This window comes from Mangifera indica, chromosome 10, assembly GCF_011075055.1.
Source record: "Mangifera indica cultivar Alphonso chromosome 10, CATAS_Mindica_2.1, whole genome shotgun sequence".
Taxonomy (NCBI): domain Eukaryota; kingdom Viridiplantae; phylum Streptophyta; class Magnoliopsida; order Sapindales; family Anacardiaceae; genus Mangifera; species Mangifera indica.
The window spans coordinates 8,774,798-8,800,997 of record NC_058146.1 but is presented as its reverse complement, the minus strand read 5'-3'; the positions used below and the strand labels follow the sequence as shown (position 1 = coordinate 8,800,997).

Genomic DNA, 26,200 nt, shown 5'->3' with positions numbered 1-26,200 from the left:
TTTTTCAAATTAAAGGATTAAAATGATGTAAACTTTAAATTATTATTAAATGATGATTTTGTCTTTAACCTTAACTTCATTTTAAAGGGTAAGTGTTAGTTTTCCAAATCATGGGTGGGTGTTTAGGTTTTTAAAAGTTGGAGGGTGAAGCTGCAAGTTCACCATACCTTGGGTGGGAACAAGTCTTTTGGCCTATATATATAGATGGGATTTATTTTGTTGTTTCCATCGTCATCATGGAAGCAGTGACAAGGGTTCAAAGCTTTGCTGAATCTAAACTACCCCACGTCCCTGCTCAATACATTCAGCCTCTTCACGACCGACCCACCTCTCAAAACTCCTCCCTCAACATTCCCAACATCGATTTATCGGCCCCTACCAATTCCCTGCGCCTTGCCTGCAGAGAGTGGGGCGCATTCCACGTCACCAACCACGGAGTCAATCTCGAACTCCTCCGCCGCATGCGGTGTCTCGGTCGCTCCTTCTTCGAAGAAACCCCCATGTCCGGCAAGCTCAAGTACGCCTGCGACCCCACCTCCGCCGCCTCCGAGGGTTACGGCAGCAAAATGTTAGTCAGCAAAAACGACACCGTCTTAGACTGGAGAGACTACTTTGACCACCACACATTGCCCATATCCCGCCGCAACCCACTTAAGTGGCCGGAGTCTCCGGCCGATTATCGGCGAACGATAGAGGAGTACAGTGACCAAATGAACGCTTTGGCGAAGAGGCTTTTGGGCTTGATTTCGGAAAGTTTAGGGTTGAAAAGAGATTATTTTAAGGATTTGGTGGGTGAATTCTACCAGAATATAACGGTTAGTTATTATCCAGAGTGTCCGCAGCCAGAGCTGACGCTTGGGTTGCAGTCACATTCTGATATGGGCGTTATAACGCTGCTGATTCAAGATGATGTTGGAGGGTTGCAGGTTTTGAAAGATGGAGAGTGGGTGACTGTTGAGCCTTTGGATGATGCCATTGTTGTTATTTTGTCTGATCAAACTCAGGTATTGGTTTATAGTTTCAAGCCCTGCATTCTTGTTATAATATTTCAATAATATTTGTAACTTATAAATTCAATCCAATCAATCAGCTGAATTGAATAGAATTTGTAGTTTATGATCTACATTTAGATTAAGTTGTTGGCAAAATTTCAATCCTGAAGTGATTCAATCCGCTGAACTAGCTAGTATCCACAATTTCAATTTACTTTGGCTTAAGTAGTTTTCTTTGTCATGGAGATTCTTCAGGAATGTTTAATATTAAGGGAGTTGAACAGCTGATTTAGCTAGTACTCACGATTTACTGTATTAGTGGCTTTCCTCGTTATGAAGATGTTCAAAAAATGAGTAATGTTTAAAAGATTTAGAAATCGGAACCAGCCAGAATTCATGGTTTACATTTGGTTTAGGTAGATTTTTCATTCTTCTGAAGTTGTTAGGGAAGTGAATTAGGCCAGAGCTGTTGTGCAAGGAATTACAACTTTTGTAAAGGCATATGACATGAATCTGAAACAGTGAAATCTATTTATTGCCAACAAATCTTTAACAAATTGTTGAGGAATTGCAAATCATGTTTTTGTGTTTGTCCTGTCTTAATTTTAAAGCTCGTTTCCAAAAGTGATAGAAAATGGTGAAGAGATAAGTTGATTTTCATGTTAATGGGGATCAGAAGCAGCTGTGTTGAATTGAATGCAGATTTTGTTCTTGTCAATTATGTAATGTGCTCATTTCATTCCTGTTAAATCAAATTGTGCATTACCGGTGAAGAGCTTCCATTTTGGTGTTTAGTTTGTTGGTTAGTTTTGTTTTTAAATCATCTGTCTTGCTAGAGTGTCAAGTCATTGTCTCAGCAAAAAAAAAAGATTTATCCAGCACAATTACTTTTTGTGGATGATAATAACATGAACAGATGTCATATAAGATCACTGCTTCCAATCCTCGGCGTTTGATTGGTTTGACTGAACTAGGTGGTTCTGGTATATTTGGAAATTTATAGTTTGACTATTTTTACCTTATCAAATAGATAGCAGTTAACTTACTTTTGATGTCAAATTTGAATTTCAAATTTGAACTTTACCTTATCAAACAGATAATAGTTCTGAGCTTACTTTTGATGCCAAATTTGAATTTCACTAATTCAACTCAACATTAGACCATAAAACTCACAGGTTTCCACATGCTTATGAAACATGTTCATCTATGCAAATTGTTTTAGCATAGTGATTCCATTAGTAGAAAAATTCTCAGAAAACTGCTTTGTATGGAATATTTTGTCTTGTAGTATGGCATCAGTTTCATTTTATTCCCAGTATGAGGCTTTGTTGGCTGCAGGTTATAACCAATGGAGAGTACATAAGTGCCATACATCGGGCCATAACAAATGCCAACAGGGCACGGCTCTCAGTTGCTGCATTTCATGACCCAGCAAAGACTGTGAAAATATCCCCTGCTTCTGAGCTTGTCAGTGAATCTTCTCCTTGCCATTATCAGGACATTTTTTATGGAGACTATGTATCATCTTGGTATACAAAGGGTCCAGAAGGAAAAAGAAATCTTGATGCACTCTTGCTGAATAGTTAGATTGCAATGCTCTCACCTTGTTTGATTCTTTAAAGTGAAAGCATATTAAACCTTCATCATCTCTTTATACATTAATTTCTAAAACTTTTGCGAATTTGTGTTGCACATTATTTTCTAAGGTTGCAAATTAATAAAGCATGAACCAAATGTTAAAATATTCTAATTTCAGTCCATTCTGGAGTTTAAAGAATCATATTCTCTACAAATGCATGCGTGCGCGCACGTGTATATATATATATATATGATTCTTCAAGAGGGAAAAAGGGAAACACTTTCCATTGCAAAACTAGCAACTTTCTGTGGCAAACACTGAGACCCTGTTGCTCAAATATGTACAAAGATGGCACAAAAATATACTCACACAACAATGCCCAGACTAAGGGAGAAAATGATCCGTGTATTTTAGGTTATGATCGTACTTATTGGTGCACTGGTTTGATGAGGACCCCGTGGTCAATCTAGTCAAACTATTGCGTTGACAGACCAAAGTTTTTTTCGTAAAACTTTATGCCGATTAGGGCTCAAACTTGACGCTTGAACGACGTGACGTGATCATGCCTGCCACCAAACTAAATTCAATTTTGATTAAATGTAATTCTTATTTCATATTTACTCATCAAATAGGTAAAAATGTTTTCAAAAAATTTTGTAATTATTGAAAATTCAAACCAAGTCTATCTATTAAGGAACATATACCATATACCACTAAATCATAATTCTCTTTGTTGAATATTGTTTTATTATTTAATTGAACAATTCACCTATCCGGCCAATCAAGACCTGACTAGATCAATATCTAGTTCAAAACATTAATCACCAAGATGGCACGTTTTGATAAATTGTCTTCTACAAGTGAACCCTCAAAACCTATTTCCATTAGTTAAAAAGCTATGTTCAAAAGACTTTTTCCTTTAGGAATGGGATGGAGGGTTCACCGCTAAAAGCTATGTTTATGATCAGCAACAATATTCTTATCTGATATTACTTTGATGCAAAAGATACCCGCTACCCCACCCTCTTCCTTTGCCTTGTTCAATTGTAGCCAACAATTTCTGTAACAATTCTGCAGCATCTTCCCTGGATTTCAATTCCAAGTTAGTTTGGAAAAGTGGGAGGGGGGTTGAAGGGTTATTCCACCAATTTGTCCGTGTTATGCTGCTTCCACTTTTAGAGGGGTGCTGGTTCTGCCTCGCTAAACTATCTGAACTGCTTCCAACGATATGTACCACATCTTCAACAGTATCAGTGTGGATTACACTGTCCAAACTGATTTCAGATTCTATAACCCATTCTGGATCAATTGCCACACCTTGAAATTCAGGCTTCCCAAGGTCCACCAAACTGGAACAACTAACTATAAGTATCAGTCTCTCTGTGAGAACCACAAATTTCCCAGCTTGCTTAAGTTCTTTGCAGTCAACAAGCACCTCATCCTTGAACTTCAAGCCATCATCAACCTCCACAAGTACAGATGTTCCAATTGCTTCTTCCCATGAGTAAGGCCGCAGTGGAAGTTCTCTACTTAGAGGCCTGGGAAGGCGGACCCGATACCGCTGTGATCTAACGTGGTGGAGCCTACTTCTGTTTCTAATACTTTGAGCAGTTTTCCCAGTAACCTCAAGAATACTAGCAGCTGGTCTTGCCACAAGTCCAGTCACTCCTAATGCAATTCCTGAGTAAAGGGAAAAAAGAGTAGTAATGTGACAAAACAGAAGCCAACAGTTCCAATGATGTATCTCAAGTAGCATGCTTGCTCATTGACCTCATAAGGTGATTAAAAAATATTAAACAAAGGTACCATGAAAATAATGCTTCTGGTGGGTTACCTGATAAGAGACCAGGAAGACCATGTTTCTCAGCTTCTTTAATTGGCTTCTGAAGGACACCAGTAAGTCCCTACAATCAATCAGCATTATAAGATTAATTTGCCTGCAATACTGTATGAATTTTTACAGATGTAAGGACGTATTTCCTCTCAAGAAGGACTGATGCTATGCTTAAAGTTATGTTATCAAAATACAAGCTTAATGAAGACGGTTAGAAAATGCGTTGCCTTCTGTCTGAGTGCTTTTATGAAACCAACTATTAAGACACTTTGGTTTAAACAGAAATCCTCCCAAACAGCTCCCCCTCTTTCACAATTATTGTTCACATCAGAGATTGTAATTTTGTAGAACACAAATAGATAGAAGGAATTGTGGAACATTGTGAAGTACCTCGAAAACTTCACTTATCACACCTTTACTGTGTGAAGCTACTCCTTTTTGCTGCTTTTCCATTCTTGCAACAGCCTGGTCATCAAACGTAAGTGCAACAATACCCTACAAGAAGAAAATAATTATACTATCCATCAACTTCCTGCCAGTTGTAAAAGTTTTATCATACTTTAGACATACCTTGTGTGCAGCTTTACTGAATTGAGTGGCAGCATCACTGAGTGCATATACTGTGTTGCTCACAAGACTGCTAGTCCCTTGTGCCATGCCAGAAATAAGTCCCGTAGGGCTCTGCAGAAGCAACAGCAATAGATTCAACTTTCTGCTAACAGCACAAGCTTCAATCAAGTTATAACATTTTACTACCTGCAACACACCCTTGGCAGGAACTGATAAGAAATCTCTGATGCCAAGCCCCAAACTCCTTGCAAATCCCATGGGATTACCTATAACACCCGCAGACCCAAATACCTGCAATTATGCAATTAAAAGGAGAAAGAAAAGACTTTAAATCATGATAGCTAGATTATTGTTGGACGTAACATGTAAAATTGTCATTAGAAAAGCCACCAAATTGTGATTGGTGTAGTCAGACTCCCTAATGGAAACTACAAATTATCACATGTTTGAATTTCATAATCAAGATTAAGTCAGACGTGGTCAGTGTAATACAGGAACAAGTATTCCACGACTCCTGAGGTAAAATCAACCAAAGAGTTCAATGAGTCTAGTCAGCACCAAGCTTTGAAAGCACAATGGTTAAAGGGAAAATATATTTACTGTCCACTAGAAAAAAGTCAAATTCAAATCAACACATCATTGTACCACCATAGGTACTATTTTCTTCAAATTACAAGCATAAGAGGTGTGGATAACTAATGATTCTGTCTATAACAAGTGATGAACTAAAAACCTGTGAACAAACAAACCCACTAGATTAAGCACACCATGCTTACCTTGTACATTTCATGGAGAAGTTGCCGAGTGTAGTGCCTCATAAGGATTTCTTGTATGGATTCCCAACTAGCCATATGATGTGCAATTGTCAATTCTTTGAGATGAATTCGTGCTCCCTCTACATCAGCAAGAGCCAGAAGACCTCTCTGCAATTAACCAATGTTACAAGTAGGATAAGTTTTTTAAGCCTATATCATATGAGCTAAAGTAATGAACAATCATATACTTCCAAATACAAAGGAAAAACACATTTAGATAACTTTGCCTACTAAGATAGTCCACTTACATGGATAAGTGATTCTCCAGAGGTGGGAACCCCATTTCTAAGTGTCCATGGAGTGCTAGAAAAGCTGTAAAATGACACATTTGAGGGTCAGTACGCAAGAAGGAGTGGAGATGTTAAAGGTAGTTACAAGTATAGCACTTATACAGTTATACTATGACCAAATTATTCATTCACCTTAATATACACTTGATAGGGAACAAATCAAATAATTGAACATAGATTTTCTTCTGTCTTCTAGCCAAAAGGTAGATTTGCTGCCAAGGAGCACCAATAGGAACAACTGAAGGTAGTGATGCAGCACATCTCTGACTTTTACCAAGTGCAGGATCATTCATTCGATAATGTTGGTCCTGCATTGCCTTGAAATACTCAAAATTTTGACCATGGACAGATGAGTCTTTTACAGAACCCGACTCATATGTAACAGGGTTCACTGTGGAATCTGCAAATGGCAAGACTGTAGTCTGAGAACTTTGAGAGACAGTTTTAATGAAGTCAAGCACACTTAATATTACTTCTTGCTCAAGTTCAAGGGCAAAATCAGCCATTCTGCAAGCATTCAACAAATATAATGAGTGCTAGACAATATTGAAAAACAATTAACAAATATCTAATGCAGCAGAGGGCACCTCAAACTTATATGTTCAAATGAAACCAATGCAGCATCTTTCTTCCTCCACTTCACAACAGATAGATAGAGTACAGGTTCAAAAGTACGATCAGAAGAAATTTGCAAAAGCCGTTCAGTTTTTGATATTACACCACCATCCTTAATTTTGTGGCCAGCTACATTGCTTTTTTGTTCATGATTGAAGGACAGAATAACAGGATATGGGGTTGTTTGTAACTGGTTATCTACTTGTAAAGAAGAGATCTGAAAACAGAGCTTTTGTTGATCCAGACTCTGAAGTACATCAATTGTTATGTTCTTTGCACAAGCAAAAAGTAATTCCTGAAATAGAAAAAAATGAAAGATGAATTTTCTAAGTTCTAAACTAAAATAACCTGCTTAGAGAAAAGGAAATGAAAAAAGAAGAATGAAATCAAAACCCTTATTTTACATTTTATCTACCTGTGGATACGAATTTATCAAGGAGACACCAATATATGGAATATTAAAAGCAAATCTCTCACTATAATTAACAAACTTCTCCTGCTTCTGCTCTTGTTTCTTTTTTTCTTGGTACTGCATGTTGGTAGGATTTTTCTCATCATTCAAAATATGGTAACTCGAGTCAATGATGCTAAGGACCTGCAACAAATGGAAATAATGACTACCAACAAAATACTCCATTGAATTTTTAGAGTGCAGGAAAGAAATAGAATAGTACCTTTGTTGCTCCCTCAGCACTGATTGATAAACGCAATGTTCTCTCAGGCTTCTGAGACCACAAATTTAGTCAGGGTCATTAGATCAAACAAAAAAATAAAGCTTTGGAGGCAAACTAGCAACCATAAAAGTGTATCTAGTTTAGGCATGGAAAAATAGATGACTAAATAAACCAGGTCTCACTCTGCTTTTTTTGTCGTGGCTTCATTTTTTAATTTAGTGAAGCAAGAGGAAAATCAATACATTGTGAAGCCTAACTTGTTGAAATTAGACTACTGTATAAGATAAAGGTATTTGACTGACATTCAAATGAATAAATAAAGAGCAGTGATGCACATGCATGTCATTATACAGATGAAATCTCTCCCAATTTCATATGTACATTTCCAAATTTTTCCAGATCTTCAGCAATTTTGTAATAAAGTATGAAAAGTAGTATCCAAAGTAAGATTTTACTCAAGTATCAGAACAGTAGACATATGAAAAGATCAAAACAAATTAACAACATCCAGCTTTTCACTAATTAAATACAACAAAAGGACCATCTGCAACCTCCCTCTCCCTTCAACAATTGTTTCCAATATTTTTCCGCAATCTTTTCATTAGAAAGTGAAGTTGCACGGAAGTCACTCTTGGCCACACATGATAACATTTTTATCTTCTGAACAAGGTTCTAGTATTCAGATTAACCCATAAATTACTTATTAAAGGGTGCAGCTACGAAATGCTAGCACAACTTATAAATTGTCATACCCATCCCATTAGTTTTGGTGCAGTCAACTTCCCTCATGAAGTTTATATAGACTAGACCACACCATGTGCATGCAAAATTATCTATTCCAAACTACCATTACAGCTGATAAACATATTGAATAAGGAGTAAACAAATATACCTCAGCCGTCAATGGTAAGTGAACAGGTATATAATCCTTTAGATCATCGAGAACATATGACCCCACAACTCGCTCACCAGGAACCTTACAATTCTCAAACAAAAGCTCATTACTAAAATTTACAAAACCATCCACAACTATAAATATGAGTATTAGCATACCTCAATAGTGAGACGATGAGGATAACATGGTTCATCCCATGCATAAGGGCAAGAACTATAAGGGTGAATAATAGTATCAAAAGTTTCACACCTTTGTTGGTAAACCCGTAACCTCTACAAAGTAGCAAAAATATCATTAAAAGTCAATACAAGAAGGAAATCTACAAGTGAAATTCAAGTAGCCTTTTAGCATTATAAATTTTGTGATTCTAGGATTGATCTTTTCTGTCTACCATGTTTAGCCAATATATTTATGTAGATAAAACATGATATTAAACAAAACAACAAGCAATTGCAACCTTAAATTAACACTTTATTTATAAATTTCTGGCTCATATACAGATACACAATTGAGGCAAAAGGCCTGGGAATTGCCAAACCAAGAGAATTGTAAATTTCATTATCTAAGACATAAAACAATTACCCACCTCCTTTGAGAAATTATCAATTCTGTATGGCATATATCCAGTATCGTCATCTGATAAGAGAATCAAATTTGTCCCAGAATTCCCATCTGGACTTCCAATAATCTTTTCATCCCTAATGGAAAGATCAGGATTCTGAATTTCCACTCTTATCATATTCAGCACACCAGAAACATAATTCCACAGTTTTAATTGAGTATCACCAAGATGATCTGGTAAGAAGCTGCCAGACCACTGCCATCCAGGTTCATTAAAGCGAATGGAAACCAGTAACTCCCTGTGATAAGTAGATTATTGAATGTACAACCAGTGGTAAAGAGAGAATTAATTACATGATATCTCCAAGTAATGGAAAACAATACATAAGAAACTCGCCCAAGAAACATGTTCTTCCAATTATTATGATAAAGCAAAAGAAACTTGTCTGAGAATCATGTTTTCCAATCAAGTAATATATTGTTATTTCAACCAATAATTCCCAGCCCAAAGGGTGCAACTTTGAACCATCAATTGGTCCAGATTAAGATGAAACACTAAAATGTAAATGTAGACCATGGGTCAAACAACCATAGTGCCCTACCCAAGGAGCAAAAACTCATGCAAGTGGTTTAGATGGCACTTAAATTACAATGTAGACGAGAGAGGTGCAGGTTATTGAATAAGTAATGTGATAATATGTGTTGAGAAATGCAATTTTTCCTCTTAGTTAGGAAACCGTGGATTATTACTATTTTATTAGAGATTCAGTAGCAATTTAATTATTTAGTTTAGATTCCTTTATTTTGTTTCCTGTTTTTCAATAGAAAAGTCAATCAAGTTAGTTCCTAGTTTCCATTCTATGTTCCATTATCAATTATAAGTAATCCAGAATTATTTTAAAAGAATAATAAGGCTAATTTACCATGCAACTTTTATCATGGTATCAGAGCCCTAGGTTCATTGTTCTTGGACTGGATTTTTTTCTATTGATATGGACTCCTAATGGTGCAATTATTGAAAAAAGGCTCATCACACAATAAACAAGTGTTGAAAACTTCATGGTAAACCTCTTAGGAATGGACAATCAAAGGGGCAAAGACAAATATATGTGGCAAAACTCAACAAATGATTGAAGAGGGTCATCAAGCACATTCAAGAACGGTAGGTTCAACTGAAAAGAGATTGAAAAATTGATAAGTTTGTCAGAGTCATTTGAGAAACCAACAGAAACAAGTAGTTGTACTCTAGCTTTCTGACAGATACCTGTCTCAAGTAGCTCAATTCAATAGAAACGAATGACCTTATTGATTGATATTTAATGAATACAACCCAAATTCTACTGTGATTTATTGTATCATGAACAAGAGACAGAACCAAATGTAATAACATAAATTAAATCCCAAATGGAAGTTGACAGTATAATGCCAACCTCCTACTAGTCCTAAGCCCCCAAAAAACCCTTGAAATCTTTATGTTTTTCCTTGATGATTACTGCCAACTTCTCCCTCTGATTATCTTATCTACCTCATTATCTTGTCAATCTTCCAATTTAAACACATTATCTCTTATTTTTATCCAACCACTTCACCATATCTCTTATACTGATCCAACCCTTCTTCCTCTGATACACCTTAATGGGTGACCCACTTTCCACGTATTTCTCCCTCTTTATGCACTTAATGTTTCGGATATAACCCACCCAAATCTATGGATACTTGACTCAAGAGCCACACACCATATGACTTGTTTTTCTCACAAATTTGTTTCATATACACCATGCCAAGCAATAGGATAATAACCATCGTTGCTGGTCAAGGAGATGTTCGTATAAATAAGTATCTCACTCTGAAAAATATAAGTCATGTGCCTAGATCGTTAACTCACCAAAGATTATAATTGTAGTGTTATTTTTCATCTATCTCATCGTGAGTTTCAAAAAAAGGGCATAAGGAAGATGATTGGACATGGTAGAGAGAGAGGTGGACTTTCCTAACTTGAAGAAACCAATGGGCATGTTAATCCAACGATTGTTTCACCTTTATCATTTCATGTTTAGTCACCAAATCCAGTAAAGACAAAATCTAGCTTCACCACCTTCCTTTTGGTCATCCCTCCTTTAATATTCTCAAAATAATGTTTCCTTTATTGATAAAAGGATTAGTTGTTGACGATTTTAATTGCAATGTCTGTAAAATTGCGAAACATAAGCAAGATCAATTCCTAATTGATTATAAAAGAAGTTTTTTATCCTTTTACAATTGTTCAAAGTGATATTTGAGAACCTTCCACCATTCCTAATATTTTTGCAGTTCAGTGGTTTGTTTTCTTTATTGATGATTGTACCCACATGAACAATTATTTCTTTTCAATCATAAATCTATAGTGAGCTCAATTTTTACAGTCTTCTACAACATGATTCAAACACAATTCAACGGTGCAATTAACAAATTTCGTTCAGATAATGTGAAGTATTACCTCAATGAGTCATTAGCTATGAGTCGTCATGTGTCGATACACCACAACAAAATGGAATTGTTGAAAAAAATAATGGACATTTTCTATCAATTGAAAGAACATTTTTATTTCAAAATAATGTTTCAAAATAATATTGGAGGAAAGCAGTTTTGACATATACCCATCTCATAAACAGATTACCCTAGAAAACTCTTGATTACCAAAGTCTGATACAACTCCTCAAAATATTCTTTCCAGCCTTTAGGGTCTCCAATAGTTTAATCCCTAAAATATTTGGTTGTTTGTTATTTGTAAATGTTGATTATCAAATCAAAGGAAAACTTGACTCACAAGCCCTCAAATTCATATTTATTTCGTACTGTTCTATTTAAAAATGTTATAAGTGTTATCATCTACAAACAAAAAAATTTGATATTGCTATCGGTATCATATTTGTTGAAAATGAACCTTTTTTTTTGCTAAGCTTCTTCAAAGGGGCATATTACCCTCGGAAAAGGACAATTCATGTTCGTTCCTTTAATTTCCAAAGTCTTTGAATCCAATCTCCACTCCTATTACATCTCATACACTTACTCTATTTGAGTTTGAATCTCCTATGCTACCTTAGTCTGAGCCTATTCTATCCAATCTACTTACTCATAAAAGCTCTTATCAAAGACTTGTTGGAAAACTCATTTATTTATCATACACTAGACCAAATATCACTTATGTTATGATCGTTGTAAGCCAGTTCATGCATAACCCTAAGGAACCACATCTCAAGGTAGTTAACCAAATTTTACAATATATAAAAGATCACTAGAAAAAAGAATTTTATTCAAGAAAAGATAAGAATTATCACTTGAAATCTATATTGATATAGACTATGCATGATCTATTATCAATAGAAGATCAACTTCAGTGTATTGTAACTTTCAGGGAGGCAATCTCGTAACATGGAAGAGTAAAAAGCAAAATGTTCTAGCTCGATCAAGTGCAAAAGCCAAGTTCAAATCAATGGTGTTGGGAATCTGTGAGTAATTATGTCTTAAAATAATCTTGGTTGAATTGTAGATTAAATAGTCACAATGAGGCTTATTTTTTATAATAAATTAGCTATTGACATTGCTGATAATATTTTATAAAGGAGAAATTGTATTGTGGTTTAAAATGTATTCCATTTGTGCCTATTGGTGGTTAAGTTGCAAATATTTTCACAAAAAGGTTACCTAGTGCGGTTTATCCAAAGTTACAGAGCAAGCTTGGAATGAAAGGCATCCACTCAACGACTTGAGGGGATGTGTTTTAGAACTACAATTTTCTCCCTTATTTAGAAAATTGTAGATTGTCACTATTTTGTTAGGGATTTAGTTGCAGTTTTATTAGTCAATTTAGATTTTTTTATTTTGTACCCTATTTTTCAATAGGAAAGTCAATCAAGTTAATTTCTAATTTCCATTTTATGTTCTATTATCAATTATATATAATCCAAGATCATTCTTGAAGAATAATAAGATTAATTTACCATTCAACTTTTATAAACGTGAAACATACAAAATGCAATTTGTAGACAAAATCTCTTATAAGTTGAAAGTAGAACAAGAAGTACTACAGTCAAAAAAAGGGAAAAGTATTTTCAATAAAAATGATTACACCCTAAATTTTTTTCTAAATTTGAAATTTTAAGAAAGCAATATTAGTTAAATTAACACAAAACTTTAACCAATTTCTAGTACAACATGTTATTCATTTTAGTTATCAAAGAATATAAATAAAATATAACTGGATTTCTAGACAAAAAAGAAAAAGAAAGCAGGAAGAAACTCAAAAGCCTAATTATGGTGAGGTCTCTAAAGAGTTTTGAAATCAATTGGTGTAAGCAAAACTAAGGGGAGGTAATGAAATATAAAAAAAATAAATAAATGTTCAACTTTAACGCATATACATTTTCAAGATCATGGCATTTTATGAATTAAAGAAGGCAAAATACCTAGTTGTATCAGTCCAGTGAAGATGAGAATGTTGTCCCACACCCAAATGAAACACAAGATCAGTTCCCTTCTGCCTGTAACATAACGCCTTGCTACATGCATTACTAATTACATATCTGCAGAGGAAAACAATATTAACAAACGTGAGAAACAAGATTGAATTAGTATGAAAAATAATTCTTGCAAATGAAAATTAATTATTGAACATATGGAAAAATTATCACCTAGGTTGGAAAGTAATGGCTCGTGTTCTTCCAGCAAATGGTCCAGCTAGACTACTAGCTGTTACAGAAATTATAAAAGCAGCATTTGATGATGTTTGAGGAACAACAACACTTGTTGAACCACTTGGTGGGACAAGATGAAATGGTGTTGACCACGAATGATTTGGCATGCTCTGTGTGACATATTCAGAAAGTCGCCTACTTATACGAACCAAAATTTCACTTGTACAGGGAAGAGGAGAATACATGCATGCATGAACCTTTCCATCCCCATTACCAAGAAAATCAGATTCCCTTAAATTTAGTTGACTGGAAGAACAAAAACTATTTCTCGTATCAGATAAAGAAACTTTTTGACCCACTAATTCATGTCTTACTGACTGCTCAGGTAGACATTCAGACGAACCAGAAGAAATAAAAGGCTTGCTCAGAGATTTCCCAAAATGACGATTTAAATTCCTTCTTGAAACAATGTGTTTTTTCAATAAGGAACTCCCCTTCCTACTCATCAATGGAGCTCTAGAATCAGTATCCTGATCTGAGGATATAAGGCTTAGACCATCTTTTTTGCCTTGTAGTGGTTCCTGATCAAACAAATCATAACAGCATGGGACAGTGGTGCCACTTCCTTTCTTTTCCACAGCAGAGTGTGAAATAAGAAGTGGAAAACCAGTGCAATTATATAACAGAAATGGAACAAAAATGAAGAGCTCTCGCGAACCAGAAAATGCGTCCATAGTCTTTTCAAGAATAACATATGTTGGATCTGGCAAAAAATAAAAAATAATACAGTTAACATATAATCATCTCTAAAAGAAATTAACATCAAGTATGAATTACCACTAGATATTTCAGGATCCAGGGTCATGGTTTCAGATAATGAAAACTTAGTTCCACTGAACTTGGCCATTGCACTGAATGTTTCCGCACGTGGAAACTTAAAAACTGAAGGTCTGAAACTGTGCAAATTGAACTCCAATCCTAGGTCATGGGAAGGATCAATATCATGAAATGGAGTTTGCACCTGGAAGCAAAAAGAAACAAATTAAATGATTGCATCATCTTAATTAAGGATTGAAAGAGAAAGAATCAAGCTAAATATCTATCACTAAGCAATGCTAGTCACATACCTCTGAAAGCAATGCGGTGCGAGTGATTCCACCAGCTTCAATTGTCAATGAAGCTGCCTCAGGAAGGTAATTGTTCACTAAAAAGGGTATACTGAAGGTCACCTGGTGAATGTATCGATTCTTTGAGTGACCAAACTCATGATATACTTGCCCACCACTTTCAACTGACTGCTTCAACGTACTATTAACATGAAAACCTGAAGATTGTTTTGAGCTACTGGATGAAGGTAAAATAATATTCTGAACCGATATGCAACAGCGAAAGGGATCACTACTTGGATGAGATGGGTAACAAACAAAAGATCTATGATATCCAATTTTGCCCTCCTGTGAGATAATAGTAGACACTGTATGTGCTTCACTCCACAGATAAGACTTTCCCAGAGGGCGCCACCTCATGCGACCAGCTTCAGCCAAATGTAGAGGTAGTGGAAATTCCTGACCAGGATATATTGGGTCCAGGATCTGAAGAAACAAAATAATTGCGAAGTTCAAATTGTAAAACATTACAGACAAGTGTAGAGCTGGAATTGGAACGTAACCAATTTTAATTATTTTTCCTGTACCTTTGGGGCTAGGCCAAATGGAATATCAAACCTTAACTCCAAGGGTATTGAAGTTGCATTTGAAAGTATGACCTGAAATCAAGTAATATAAGGGGTAACTAATGATTGAACAGTACAACAGACAACAAAAATTGTATATTGCACACCTACCGTTGAGTACAACCGTATTAATTTGCTATAGCGCTGTACTGAAACATCAAACACAACAGGGACAACAAATCCGCTATTAGTACTGGAGTTAACATTCCCTATATTGTCGCGATTGCGTTTTAACATATGCTCAGATCTTTTAATTTCTTCTGTTTTTGAGGCCTTAGAAAAATCAACCTCAAAGTAAGTAAGTCCTACAAGATCCATTGAAATAGGACCAGAAGGGACAGAAGTGCCATCAAGTTGAATGGTCATGAAATGATGAGTCACTGCATCTGATTGCTTGTCACTGAGCCTGTCAGATGAATATGCATTCCTATAACAAAAAAGTTGTTCATCAGGAGTTTCATTAAGATAAATTGGAACAGAAGCTCCTGGCTGCACAGATTTTCCATCCTTCAGCTCTGAGACACCAAATCCACCAGAACTGAATGTCCCCTGGTACACATTGTACACAATGGGCAAAGAGGTCAAATTTTGCAGTACGTAGGGAGCATATCTTCCTTCAGATATATTTTCACTCATTTGAGAATTTAAGAATATCGGGTTTTCACAATGATTGTCAGGCCCCATCAGTCCCCAAGCATCCTTGACCATCTCAACTATCCTGAAAACACACTATAAGACACGAAAAAAACAAAGATAATTACTGTCTGAAGTCATGAAGAAATAATAACCTTAAGGAATGAAAAAGAACTCAATGTTGGTAAAAAATTTTCACCAATGTCATGTGACATAATTGTTAAATGTGAAAAGCGCCAAAAGACAATGAGAGACCCTAGGCAAGAAAGCGAAGCAAAGGCATCGTCTTTTTACCTAAGGCAATTAAAAATTGTATTCTTTACGTGATGAATCACAGTCTACAAGTACTATTATATACACACACACATTTGAATTTTTTAGATGAGAAAATTGATATCTCTTTCCCTATTATTCTGATTTCTTCAAGTACTGTTTGGTTTGGTTGTATACATATTATTTCTGTAGACAGGGTAGTAACTTGTATGGGGTTGTGATAGATCTTTCACATGCAGCATGATAAATTTGATTGTTTTGGGTTGAGTCTGGAATCTAGCTGCCGCATGCAGATAGATGAGGATAAGGAAGATTTCTGAAGTGAAGATGGAAAGGGATGGAAGGACATGAAGGTTCATGTATTTGGAAGATTGTCTACTTTATTTCTTTTGGAGTGTGTCTGAGCAGAGACTTACATTCTAGATTATCTAAATAATGTTAATTTTATGTAATTAATGTGAGAAGTAATGTACTCATGACTTTAACTGCTTCACAAATTAAGATCCTATCTGCAATAGATTGGTAGGATTGATAAACTTAATTGATTAATAGGGCTTGGAGTGTGGCAACTTGTGTGCTATCTTGATGGAAGTAGAAATTGAAAATTTTGTGGTTGTGTTATGTTTGTGAAATTAATAGAGTGAATTACTACTTTGATTTTTGGTCTAACACCACTGTCCATCGCTACTGAATTCTTCTTTGAAATCTCAACCATTTTGTCTGTCTTTGGAACAGTTCTACTAATTTGTCGTAATACACAATTATCTCAACATCAAAACAACTTTATTTTTACACTACTAAATAAGAAAATCAATTCACAAATAAACCAATGACAAACCCATAAATTTATCTATTTCAAACCCAATTTAGAGCAACTAAACAAAATCACAAAAACCTACCGTAACAAAATGACCAAACAAATCAAACCTAAGCAACGGAAAAAAAAAAGAAAAAAAATCTGAAAGACGCGAAGAGATGGAATGAAGGAGGGGCATTATAGGAGATTGCACAGCTCATGCTAAATATTAGCTATGCGTCACACCAACAAAGCCATGCAAGCCAAGATCCAACCATGCCTTAGGCTCGTAAGACCACTCCAACTAGGGCTGGATTCGAGCCGATTTGTATGGAACTAAGCTCGAGCTTGAGTTTGAGCTCATCGAGCTCACTTCAAAGGAGTCAAGCTCGAGTTTAACTTAAATTCAAGCTCGTCGCGAGCTTTGAGCTCCACTCGTCAATAAAACGACACCATTTTAATGCATATTAGTCAAAACAACGTTCTTTTGTTTCAAATTTTTTAGACTTACAAGCTTGATAAGTCAAGCTTCTCTAAAACTCGAGATCGAAAATATTAAATTTTTAGGCTCAAGTTCGAGCTCACTTAAGTTAAGCTTGTTTCGGGCTAGTTCGAGCTAACCTTGAGCTCAAACAATCTCAGTTCGAATTCACCCCTAACTCTAGCCAAGATCTCATTAGGCCTTGCACCGGTGAAGTATTACAAGCAAAGGGATGGAGATGTACAATAGTTTTCATGTGCATTGTGAAGGCAAAGAAGTTGTTAGAGGCAACAAATGGGGGTGAAGATGGGTTGAGAGGATTGTCAGCAACCCTCATATATGGTAGGAAATTGCCCAAAAGCTACCGAAATAACAAAGACCATGTCAAATACAACTCAGAAATTGTCAATAACCCTCTAATCTAGCCAGAAACAACTTAGTAATTATTGGTAACCCTCAAATCTAGTTAGAGAGTCTACAATGGTAATAAAGTGCGTTTTTATGATGCCTAAAACTTCTCTAAAGGCACTAGAAAAACGCTAAAAGCAATTGCTTTTGAAACACTAGTCACCCTGACCATTGAAAGGGGATAGATACATTGCCTAAAGTAAAACCCTACCTAGGCACACCTAACAACTATGTCATGTGATGTAAAACACATGGAAAAATAAACCATAATTTGATCAAGTTACTTAATGTTCATAGACCATGAACAATATTTGAAATCATTATCAGACATATAAATGCCTACTGTATCTAAATGTCCCCAATGCAATCCTGAGGAGTAGACCTGACCACGGTTCATGAACTGTCGGTTTCGGTTCGAAACCGCCAGTTCACGGTTCGAAAACATAAGGACCCTAAACCGAAACCGAAACCGTAACAGGACGGTTCGTCCACTGTTCGGAACCGACGGTTCCGGTTCATGGCCCCGGTTCGGAACCGACGGTTTTGGTTCGAAACCGATATTGAACGTCAATTCTAATACATGATCTTGATTTAATTTTTAAATTATTAATTACAATAATTGAAAATTAAAAGAAAGGCTTAGACTTAATTTTTCAATTACGCTTCCTACGTATCTTCTTGCGGTTTAGAAGAATCAAAGTCTACATAGTTCTCTTACCTTTGCATATCTAATAGCTGGCAGTACCCCTTACCTTTCCATCTTCATCTGTTGTTGATGTTGTTGTTGTTGCTCCACCTCTTCATATTGGCTTTCACTTTCTTGTGTTGAAAAATCATCTATAAGTTGATTTTCATTCACATTTGATATATGTGAATATTGACAAAATCTCTTATTACCGGAAGAATTTCCACTACTTGTCATTTTTTGATAATAAATAAAATCAATTATATAAATAAATTATATGATTAATTATAAAAGATAATAAAAAAATAATAAATAAAATTAATTATAGAAATAAATTCTATAATTAATTATGAATTGTATAATAAAAATTGAAATTGAAATTTATAAAAAATTAAGAAAGATTTTAATTAAATTTAAGAAAATTTGATTGAATTGAAAAATTGAGAGAGTATTAAGAGTTGAAAGAATGAAAATGAGAGTTTAAAGGATTGAGTGAGAGAGTGGAGAGATTGAAATTTGAGAGAATGGAATTTGAAGGGGTAAATATAGGAAAAACTTTTTTGAAAAAAATTCAAAATAGGGGGGTGAATTGAGATTTTAAAAATTGCAAGGGACCAACGGTCCCCTACAACTTCTCTGAAAATTGCAGGGGACCGTGGTCCCCTACAATTTTCCCCTTCAAGCTTCAGCAGCAAGCCAACAGTTCCCTGAACCGTTGGCTGTTTAAATAAAATTCAAAAAAATTCAAAAAAAATTCAAATTTTTTCGGTTCAGCACAGTAAACTGCCGGTTCATATGTCGGTTCATAAACCGGATGTGAACTGGCGGTTTCACGGTTCCAATTTATGTAAACCGAAACCGAACCGCAGAACCCCGATTTCAGTTCCGGTTCCAGGTTTGCCGGTTCCAGTTCCGATTTTATCCGGGCCGGTTTCGGTCTAGTTCATGGGCCAAACCGGCCCGTGGCCAGGTCTACTAAGGAGCATTCAAAGATGATACATACAAATAAAAAGATTTAACTATCAAGAATATCTATATGCACTTACCCAAAAAAAGAAATAAACAAGAATATCAATATGTAATATCCAGAACTAGTGTTAAAAAAAGTTCCGCAAGAAAATTTATCAATATTTTACAACAATCTATAGGACAGATTTTGTCAGATATGTCCATAAAAATAAAAAAGAAAAAAAAGATGCATTGGTAACTTAAGACAGAAAGTACAATTCATCCATGAATTTTTCAAAGAAATATAAAATATTTACCTCAACAAGGGATTCTGTGACATTCAAATTAAGCTGTGCTGTTGCTGTGAGATAAATATCTGTAAAAATGGAGCTGTTTAGGAGAGCAATCATCTCGTGTTTTCTGATTATTTTCATTTCAAACTTCCAAGGTTCGATAAAAGGCTCCCATGAGACCTAAAATCAACAGAACTGACACCCATATCAGCATTCTATACCAAAAACAATATAACCATAATTTGGTGGCTCAATACCTTCCGTATGTTACTGTAGTTCACATGAAGTTCAGTTGCTACAGAGCTCTCCATGCTGCTTTCAGTCAGACAAAAATGTAACCTGGAGTTTCTTATAATGATTTGCAACAGATGCCCACTAGAGCTCCACTTCACAAAGACAATAACATATAATTAACAAAGAAAAAAGTTTCAAGCAATTAATATATACAAGACAGTTGTGTAATGTAGAATGAACAAGCTTTCACAAAGATTTGAATTATGGTAAGGAACCATCAATCCCAACAGCTTAACCTGACGGGAAGGTAGAAATTAAACTAACAGGCTTCCTCATGTATGGATCAAACAAAAATATAGTTTAATTTACAAAGACACACAGATGGCAGAGGAACTTATAACCCAAGTATTTTCAAGCTGAAAAACAGTTTTAAGCTCTAACATTGACAAAAGGGACTTCGATATTAAAGAAAATACACCAATATAACTAACAAAAAATAAATGAATAGAACTTGTAACAAAAGTAGTAAAATTGAAAGCATACCCTTCCATCAGATATTAGAAGAGAAACCTTGCTTAACTGGATTTCAAAATCCATACAAGGAAATGCAAGTTGTGAAGACCCTGCTTTAGGAGTGTCAAAAACCACATCATGCCAAAAGTAGAGAACTTTATGTGAAAGCAACAGATCCAATCTATCACAGTGCACATAGGCATTAACATGCACAAGATCCAGTTGGTCTCTACAAAATTCAGTTTCCACGTTAACTTGTAATATCTGGAAAAAAGGCCAAGAATTAACACTCTTTTCCTCACATGTTCCCAGCACGCAACTTGTCTTCTCCAGCAAGATCTTCAATTTGGCATTTCTACCACATATCAGCATTTCACTACATTTACTATGTGTTGTAATAGAAATATATTTATTGTGCGTCCCAACAGCCATGTTAAGTGAATCCTTTTGGAGAATATCACCTTGAATTTTAGCCATACCATTCTCTTGAAATGCTGCTTCACTGACCCAGATAGGTAAATGTGCTGTAATGCCTATATTTTCTGACTTTATAATAAAGACAGCTGCATCCTTTATGTTTTCCGAGACATGAGAAGTTGACATACAGGAACTTGGAAGAGCACTTTGAGAAACAGTTATCGCCAAATTTTCAATATGACCCTCAGCATCTATACCTGAAGACTTTGTTGATACACCTGTATTTGCAGTTCTTGAAATTTTTTGAGAAAGTGAATCATAAAAGTCAATTACCTCAGCCCAATCAGAAAAATGCAGCCAAATATCAAGTGAAGGAAGAGAAACTTGAAGTATGTTTTCACCATGCTCAGATTTTGAGAGACAGATACCAAGAGCTGATGCGGTGCTGCAGCTGCTGGTGCATCTTGCTAAAAGGGCAGAACTAACAGATGAATATAGTGCTAAAAAAGAACAACTGAAGTCCAAGCTTATGGGTGTCTCATTCATGAGTGACACAGAGCACATAAAGTGCATATCCACCTTAGCAAATGGTTTAAGTAAAACTGAGTCTTTTCTCAAGTGAAGCAGTTGTATTAACACCGAATCAACACAACATTTGACCTCTGTGAAGATCACGTCCCTGGCAACAGGTGAAACCACATCCTTTCCCCCTAGACACTTCTTTAGCTGAAGATAATGTAGAACATCAGATGTAAACATTTTGGATTCTACATCAACAGAGGCAAACTGATCTATGACATCTAGCAGAGCCTTAAATCCATCAAATGCGTAGCAATCTGTCAAAATGAAGAGAAAAGGAAGAAGAAAGAAAGCACAAAAAGAAATAGTTATTATTTCTATTTTTCAGAGAGCAAAATGACTATAAAAAAAATCATAAACAAAAGAGAGATTAGAACACTTAATTGTCCTACCATTAGCAACAATTTGACAATGGTAAATTCTTGACATGACACATATGGGAGCTGAAGAACTTTCATAAGTAGATTCGCCTTCCCAGGGTATTCTCAGCCAAACATCAGCACTAAGTGGTGCAATCAAGATATTATTTCCATATCCAGTATCTTTATCAACCACCAAGAAGCCATATCCATCATCCTTGAACAGCAGAAATGATAGGAATAAATCACGTCCAAATATATTTAAACAGTGATTATGTTTTGCAAGTTTATGTGCCGGAACCATATAGTCAGGAGGAATGTCCATCAATATATTATTTAACGAACAATTATGAATATAACTACAATACAGCTGTTGAATTTCAACCTTCAGGAACTGGTGGTCATCATTTTCCACCGGTACAATCAAAGCAGAGTCCAAGATTTCAAACTTGTATAACAGATCATTTGATTGTTCGGCAACAGTTTGCTCACCTATATTTAAACTCCAGTCAGGCAATGAAAAGTAACCAATCAATATTGCCAAAATTTCAGGTGGCAAAACGCAGCAAACATGCTGAATGCCAAAGCTGACTTCAACCTGAGAATTCAATCCACTATTGCCTTTCCTCACTCGTAAATTCAAAATAGGAGATAGGTATGGTAATGATGGGCCCCATAGAAATTCATGGAAATTTTTAGTGCACAAGGAAGAAGTGAGAACTAATCCCACATTGGAAGACAATAAATCCACACAATTTTCATAAATCAAAACTGAAGATTTAGAGGATGGTACTGAAACAGTTCCAACAATACATGAAGAATCATGGAAATGAACTCTGATTTCATAAAGATTGATATCAATAAGAAACTGACTTGTGTCATTAAAACTTCCTGAACCAGGGAATGTAAGCATATCAGACAAGGATTTCCACGATGAGGCATTAAGCATTTTTGACCCCTTTTTTAAATTGCATCTCAGACTTTTGAACGTTTGGTCCCTTAAAGTGAATATCTTCCTCCACTCGGGAATAGGATTAAGAAGAGAACCATCAAGCCTACCAAGATAACCAGAATTGCAGATCGTAATGAATGGATAATTATCCAAAGAAATGTCTTCATAATCAGAGGATCCAGTTTCAAAGAAATTTGAGAAACCAAACTTCTGAAATCCAAAATGAGGCACAGTTTTTGTGCTTTTATCATCCACAGTGGGAATAGAGGAATTCTCACTAGTACCAGAAGCACTGTGAGAAGATATTTTATCAAGAAATCCCATCAGTAAACCAAATATATATGGATAGCAGTGGAGATCAGCATCCTTCAAGGATACTGCACACTTGTTGTAAGTGTTATTTACTTGCTTGCCAGCTTCATAATGTAAAAAAAGGCAAACTTCAGAGGATGAGCTCTTCTTAAAAGTATTATCAATTTGCTCACTAACGTCAAAAGTCCCATTCTGCTGATTTGGTGAACTGGAAGCAAATGCATCCCCACATGAGACCAAAGTATGACTGTCACCTTTACCTCTCAAAGGATAAGAAATTATCTTCAAGGCTTTCACATTGATCAAGCAGTCTTCAACTCCTTTCAGAGAATAGCTGTAATTTGTTTTCAACAGTTCAGATTAAAACACAGGAACAAATTAAAAAGGATCTAAACAAAATCTGGAAAAGGGAAAAAAATCGGGGTTTTAAATATAAATACTCTAGTGGGAGAAATATTTGATATCTTAATTAGCCTAAAGTAGCAGCAAGAGGAAAAGACATATGTGAAGTCAAATGATTGTGAGTAACACACCTCTAACCAACATAAAGAAAATGAAGATTAAAAGATACAAACATCAAATTATAAAACTCAAGCAATGTTGTATGATATTGGGAGTAACAGCTAAATGGAAAACAAGCACAAAAGTAATATGTAATCACAAACCAGTAATCTAATTCTTGCAGAGTAAACATGAGAACAGAACTGTTTTCTCCATCATTTGCCAGGTCAATGTATAAACTGGCTGACTCCAAACTTGCAGATACAGAGAATCCAAAAACAGAAGTCTCAATTTGATCCAATATGATATTTGGTGAACCAGACTGCTTTAATGTCCCAGACTCAGTCCTTGATTGCAGAATATCTAGATGAAGAATCAATGACACAACTGACTCATATATAGATGGAGAAAAGTGTGCATGAAGCAATGATGCAACAATATTTACCTGAACAAAAAGAATAAATAAGAAAGATCATCAAGGAAAACACCAACCTCATTTAGATATTCACATAAATAGATATATTTTAAAAAATTTATGAAGTTTTTGAGCTGCATGATACTTTAACCAACTATTCTAAAACAGGAAATGGTAAGTCAATGATTACTGACACTTATTCTTATGATATCTCATCTATTATCAACTCACTTCAAACGGTATATTGTCTATCATCAAAAGTTGTTTCTCATTAAAGAGCTGAATATTGAGAAAAGTTTCATTTGAAATGTGACCTCAATTGAGTATCCCTACTATATTCTTCATTTGATTTTGTGAATCTTTTACACAGGACCCAATGCTAAGATATATTAACTTGCAACACTAAAAATGAAAATTTTTGTAAAATTACTCATACATAAGAAAAGAGACAATTTCCAACCAATCCTGGATATTCTTTATATTAATCAGGAAATGTCAAGTACCTAATTTACTGATTTTATATAGTGCTCAAGATCTAAAGATCAAATACTAGAAATATGACATTTTATATTAAGGCAATCAACATAAATTGGAAAGCGATAATCACAATATCTGATACTTGAATTCTTAAACTATCTGATATTGAAATAAATGTATACCATAAACATTTAACTTTACTACCTCCAACTGATTTAATATTGATTCATCAGGAATAATGCAAATCGCCAATGTAATTTTAGCGCAAAATTTCTCCAAGATAGGGACTTTCTCAGGATAATGAGGCAACCCTAGCTTTATCTGCATAATTTCAACTTATTGAATCAGAAATTATACTGTGAACATGCAACCTAAAGTACAAACAAAATACAGGATACGAACCTCACAATCATTTAGTTTAACCTCAAAGTGGTTATATAGATCCTGAAGTCGAAAACCTATCGTAAAGTCCTCAGAACAAGCAGAATTCAACAAGAGTTTCAGGCTAGACGATTGTTCTTCATTATTTAATGCAAGAGAATCTAGATCAGAACTTGATTTTACAAGAAGAGATCCCAATTTAAAAACCTGCATGTCATAGTAGGTCATCATAAAAGAGACATTGATGGACAACCACAATGAAGCTAATAAATATTAAGCCAGATTTTTATTAGACTGAACTACAAATACCAGAAGCAACCAATCTAGGGAACCCGAAATTAGAAAAATAAAACAATACAAGATTAAAAATGAAGCTAGATTACATGGCGTTTCTACTGACATGAATTAAATTACCAGAATCCATATTAGCTGGAGAACGGTAGAAAAGCTGTAAAGCACAAAAACACTGGGTAATTTAAAGACAGGAGTGTTATTATTAATTGCATTTCAGTGTTTAAGAAAAGGGCTTGGTTTCTCTTAGAGCTTTTTCCCTGAAAGGAAGTCATAAGATAAACATGTTCTAAATCCTCCACATAGTAGCTGACTAATATCAAACAGAATATGACACAAGTTTATTTCAAGTTTTTCATGAGAAGAAAGAAAACTTCATTCACTTAATTGTATATGAAGATTATTTTTTATTTTATTAACATGGAAAATATACAATATCAAGGGACTTTTTACATTTAACAGAGCAACCTGAAGACATGAACTCAAATATTTTCAACATCATAAGAGAGTAAATAAGTGTGAACATATCCCAGGGTAATGGAACGAAAATATCAGTACTGCATAGCTTGATCCCACATGAGAAACAAAGAACAACGATGATAATAGAATACTGAAGCAATTCTAGTAAAGCATAACGAAATGTGTAAAGGAGTTACCAGATTACTTTCTTCTGCAATCACATTTCTCCAAGGAACATTTACGGTAATACTAGTGATATTAACATCCCATATCACTTTCTTATGACTTGATAAAATGTATCTGCATCATATAAAGATGTACATTAAACTCAATTGTATGCAATATAGCAACTGAAACAGATAACAAACAACATAACAGAAAAACAATCTTATTGATAAAAGGAATATCACATGCAATTTGACAAAACTCACCCAGCTTTTGATGACAATCGAGCCTTGACATCTCTGATCCCATTTAAGGAAGTGAGGACCTAAGCCAGGATAAATGTGAATCTTATGTGTAAATGATGACTTAATATGGTAAATGATATAGTGATACTACAT

General features: G+C 35.1%; 2 protein-coding genes across 5 annotated transcripts in view; one reads left to right on the top strand and one right to left on the bottom strand.

Moving 5' to 3' along the window:
* Positions 1-231: 231 nt before the first annotated feature.
* Positions 232-2,742, top strand: LOC123226862 (jasmonate-induced oxygenase 4). The gene is made up of 2 exons (XM_044651385.1): positions 232-1,004; positions 2,331-2,742. Exons 1-2 carry the CDS (start codon positions 237-239, stop codon positions 2,577-2,579), a joined length of 1,017 nt encoding a protein of 338 aa, XP_044507320.1. The 5' UTR covers positions 232-236; the 3' UTR covers positions 2,580-2,742.
* A 537-nt stretch (positions 2,743-3,279) lies between these two features.
* The window catches only part of LOC123228248, a 43,955-nt gene continuing 21,034 nt past the window's right edge, over positions 3,280-26,200 (bottom strand). For all 4 annotated transcript variants that reach the window (XM_044653582.1, XM_044653583.1, XM_044653585.1 and 1 more), the window contains 29 exons: positions 26,069-26,127; positions 25,835-25,937; positions 24,909-25,094; positions 24,711-24,827; positions 23,779-24,059; positions 21,883-23,447; positions 20,525-21,747; positions 20,005-20,133; positions 19,772-19,927; positions 15,342-15,959; positions 15,192-15,263; positions 14,626-15,090; positions 14,336-14,519; positions 13,496-14,261; positions 13,271-13,387; positions 8,851-9,124; positions 8,423-8,536; positions 8,262-8,345; positions 7,370-7,420; positions 7,111-7,290; positions 6,668-6,990; positions 6,213-6,587; positions 6,039-6,102; positions 5,752-5,898; positions 5,162-5,266; positions 4,976-5,086; positions 4,796-4,900; positions 4,406-4,475; positions 3,280-4,251 (listed from right to left, as the gene is read on the bottom strand). In XM_044653582.1, the coding sequence (XP_044509517.1) occupies positions 3,551-4,251; positions 4,406-4,475; positions 4,796-4,900; positions 4,976-5,086; positions 5,162-5,266; positions 5,752-5,898; positions 6,039-6,102; positions 6,213-6,587; positions 6,668-6,990; positions 7,111-7,290; positions 7,370-7,420; positions 8,262-8,345; positions 8,423-8,536; positions 8,851-9,124; positions 13,271-13,387; positions 13,496-14,261; positions 14,336-14,519; positions 14,626-15,090; positions 15,192-15,263; positions 15,342-15,959; positions 19,772-19,927; positions 20,005-20,133; positions 20,525-21,747; positions 21,883-23,447; positions 23,779-24,059; positions 24,711-24,827; positions 24,909-25,094; positions 25,835-25,937; positions 26,069-26,127 (8,745 nt within the window). In that variant the 3' untranslated portion in view covers positions 3,280-3,550. The remainder of the gene's footprint in view (positions 4,252-4,405; positions 4,476-4,795; positions 4,901-4,975; positions 5,087-5,161; positions 5,267-5,751; positions 5,899-6,038; positions 6,103-6,212; positions 6,588-6,667; positions 6,991-7,110; positions 7,291-7,369; positions 7,421-8,261; positions 8,346-8,422; positions 8,537-8,850; positions 9,125-13,270; positions 13,388-13,495; positions 14,262-14,335; positions 14,520-14,625; positions 15,091-15,191; positions 15,264-15,341; positions 15,960-19,771; positions 19,928-20,004; positions 20,134-20,524; positions 21,748-21,882; positions 23,448-23,778; positions 24,060-24,710; positions 24,828-24,908; positions 25,095-25,834; positions 25,938-26,068; positions 26,128-26,200) is intronic.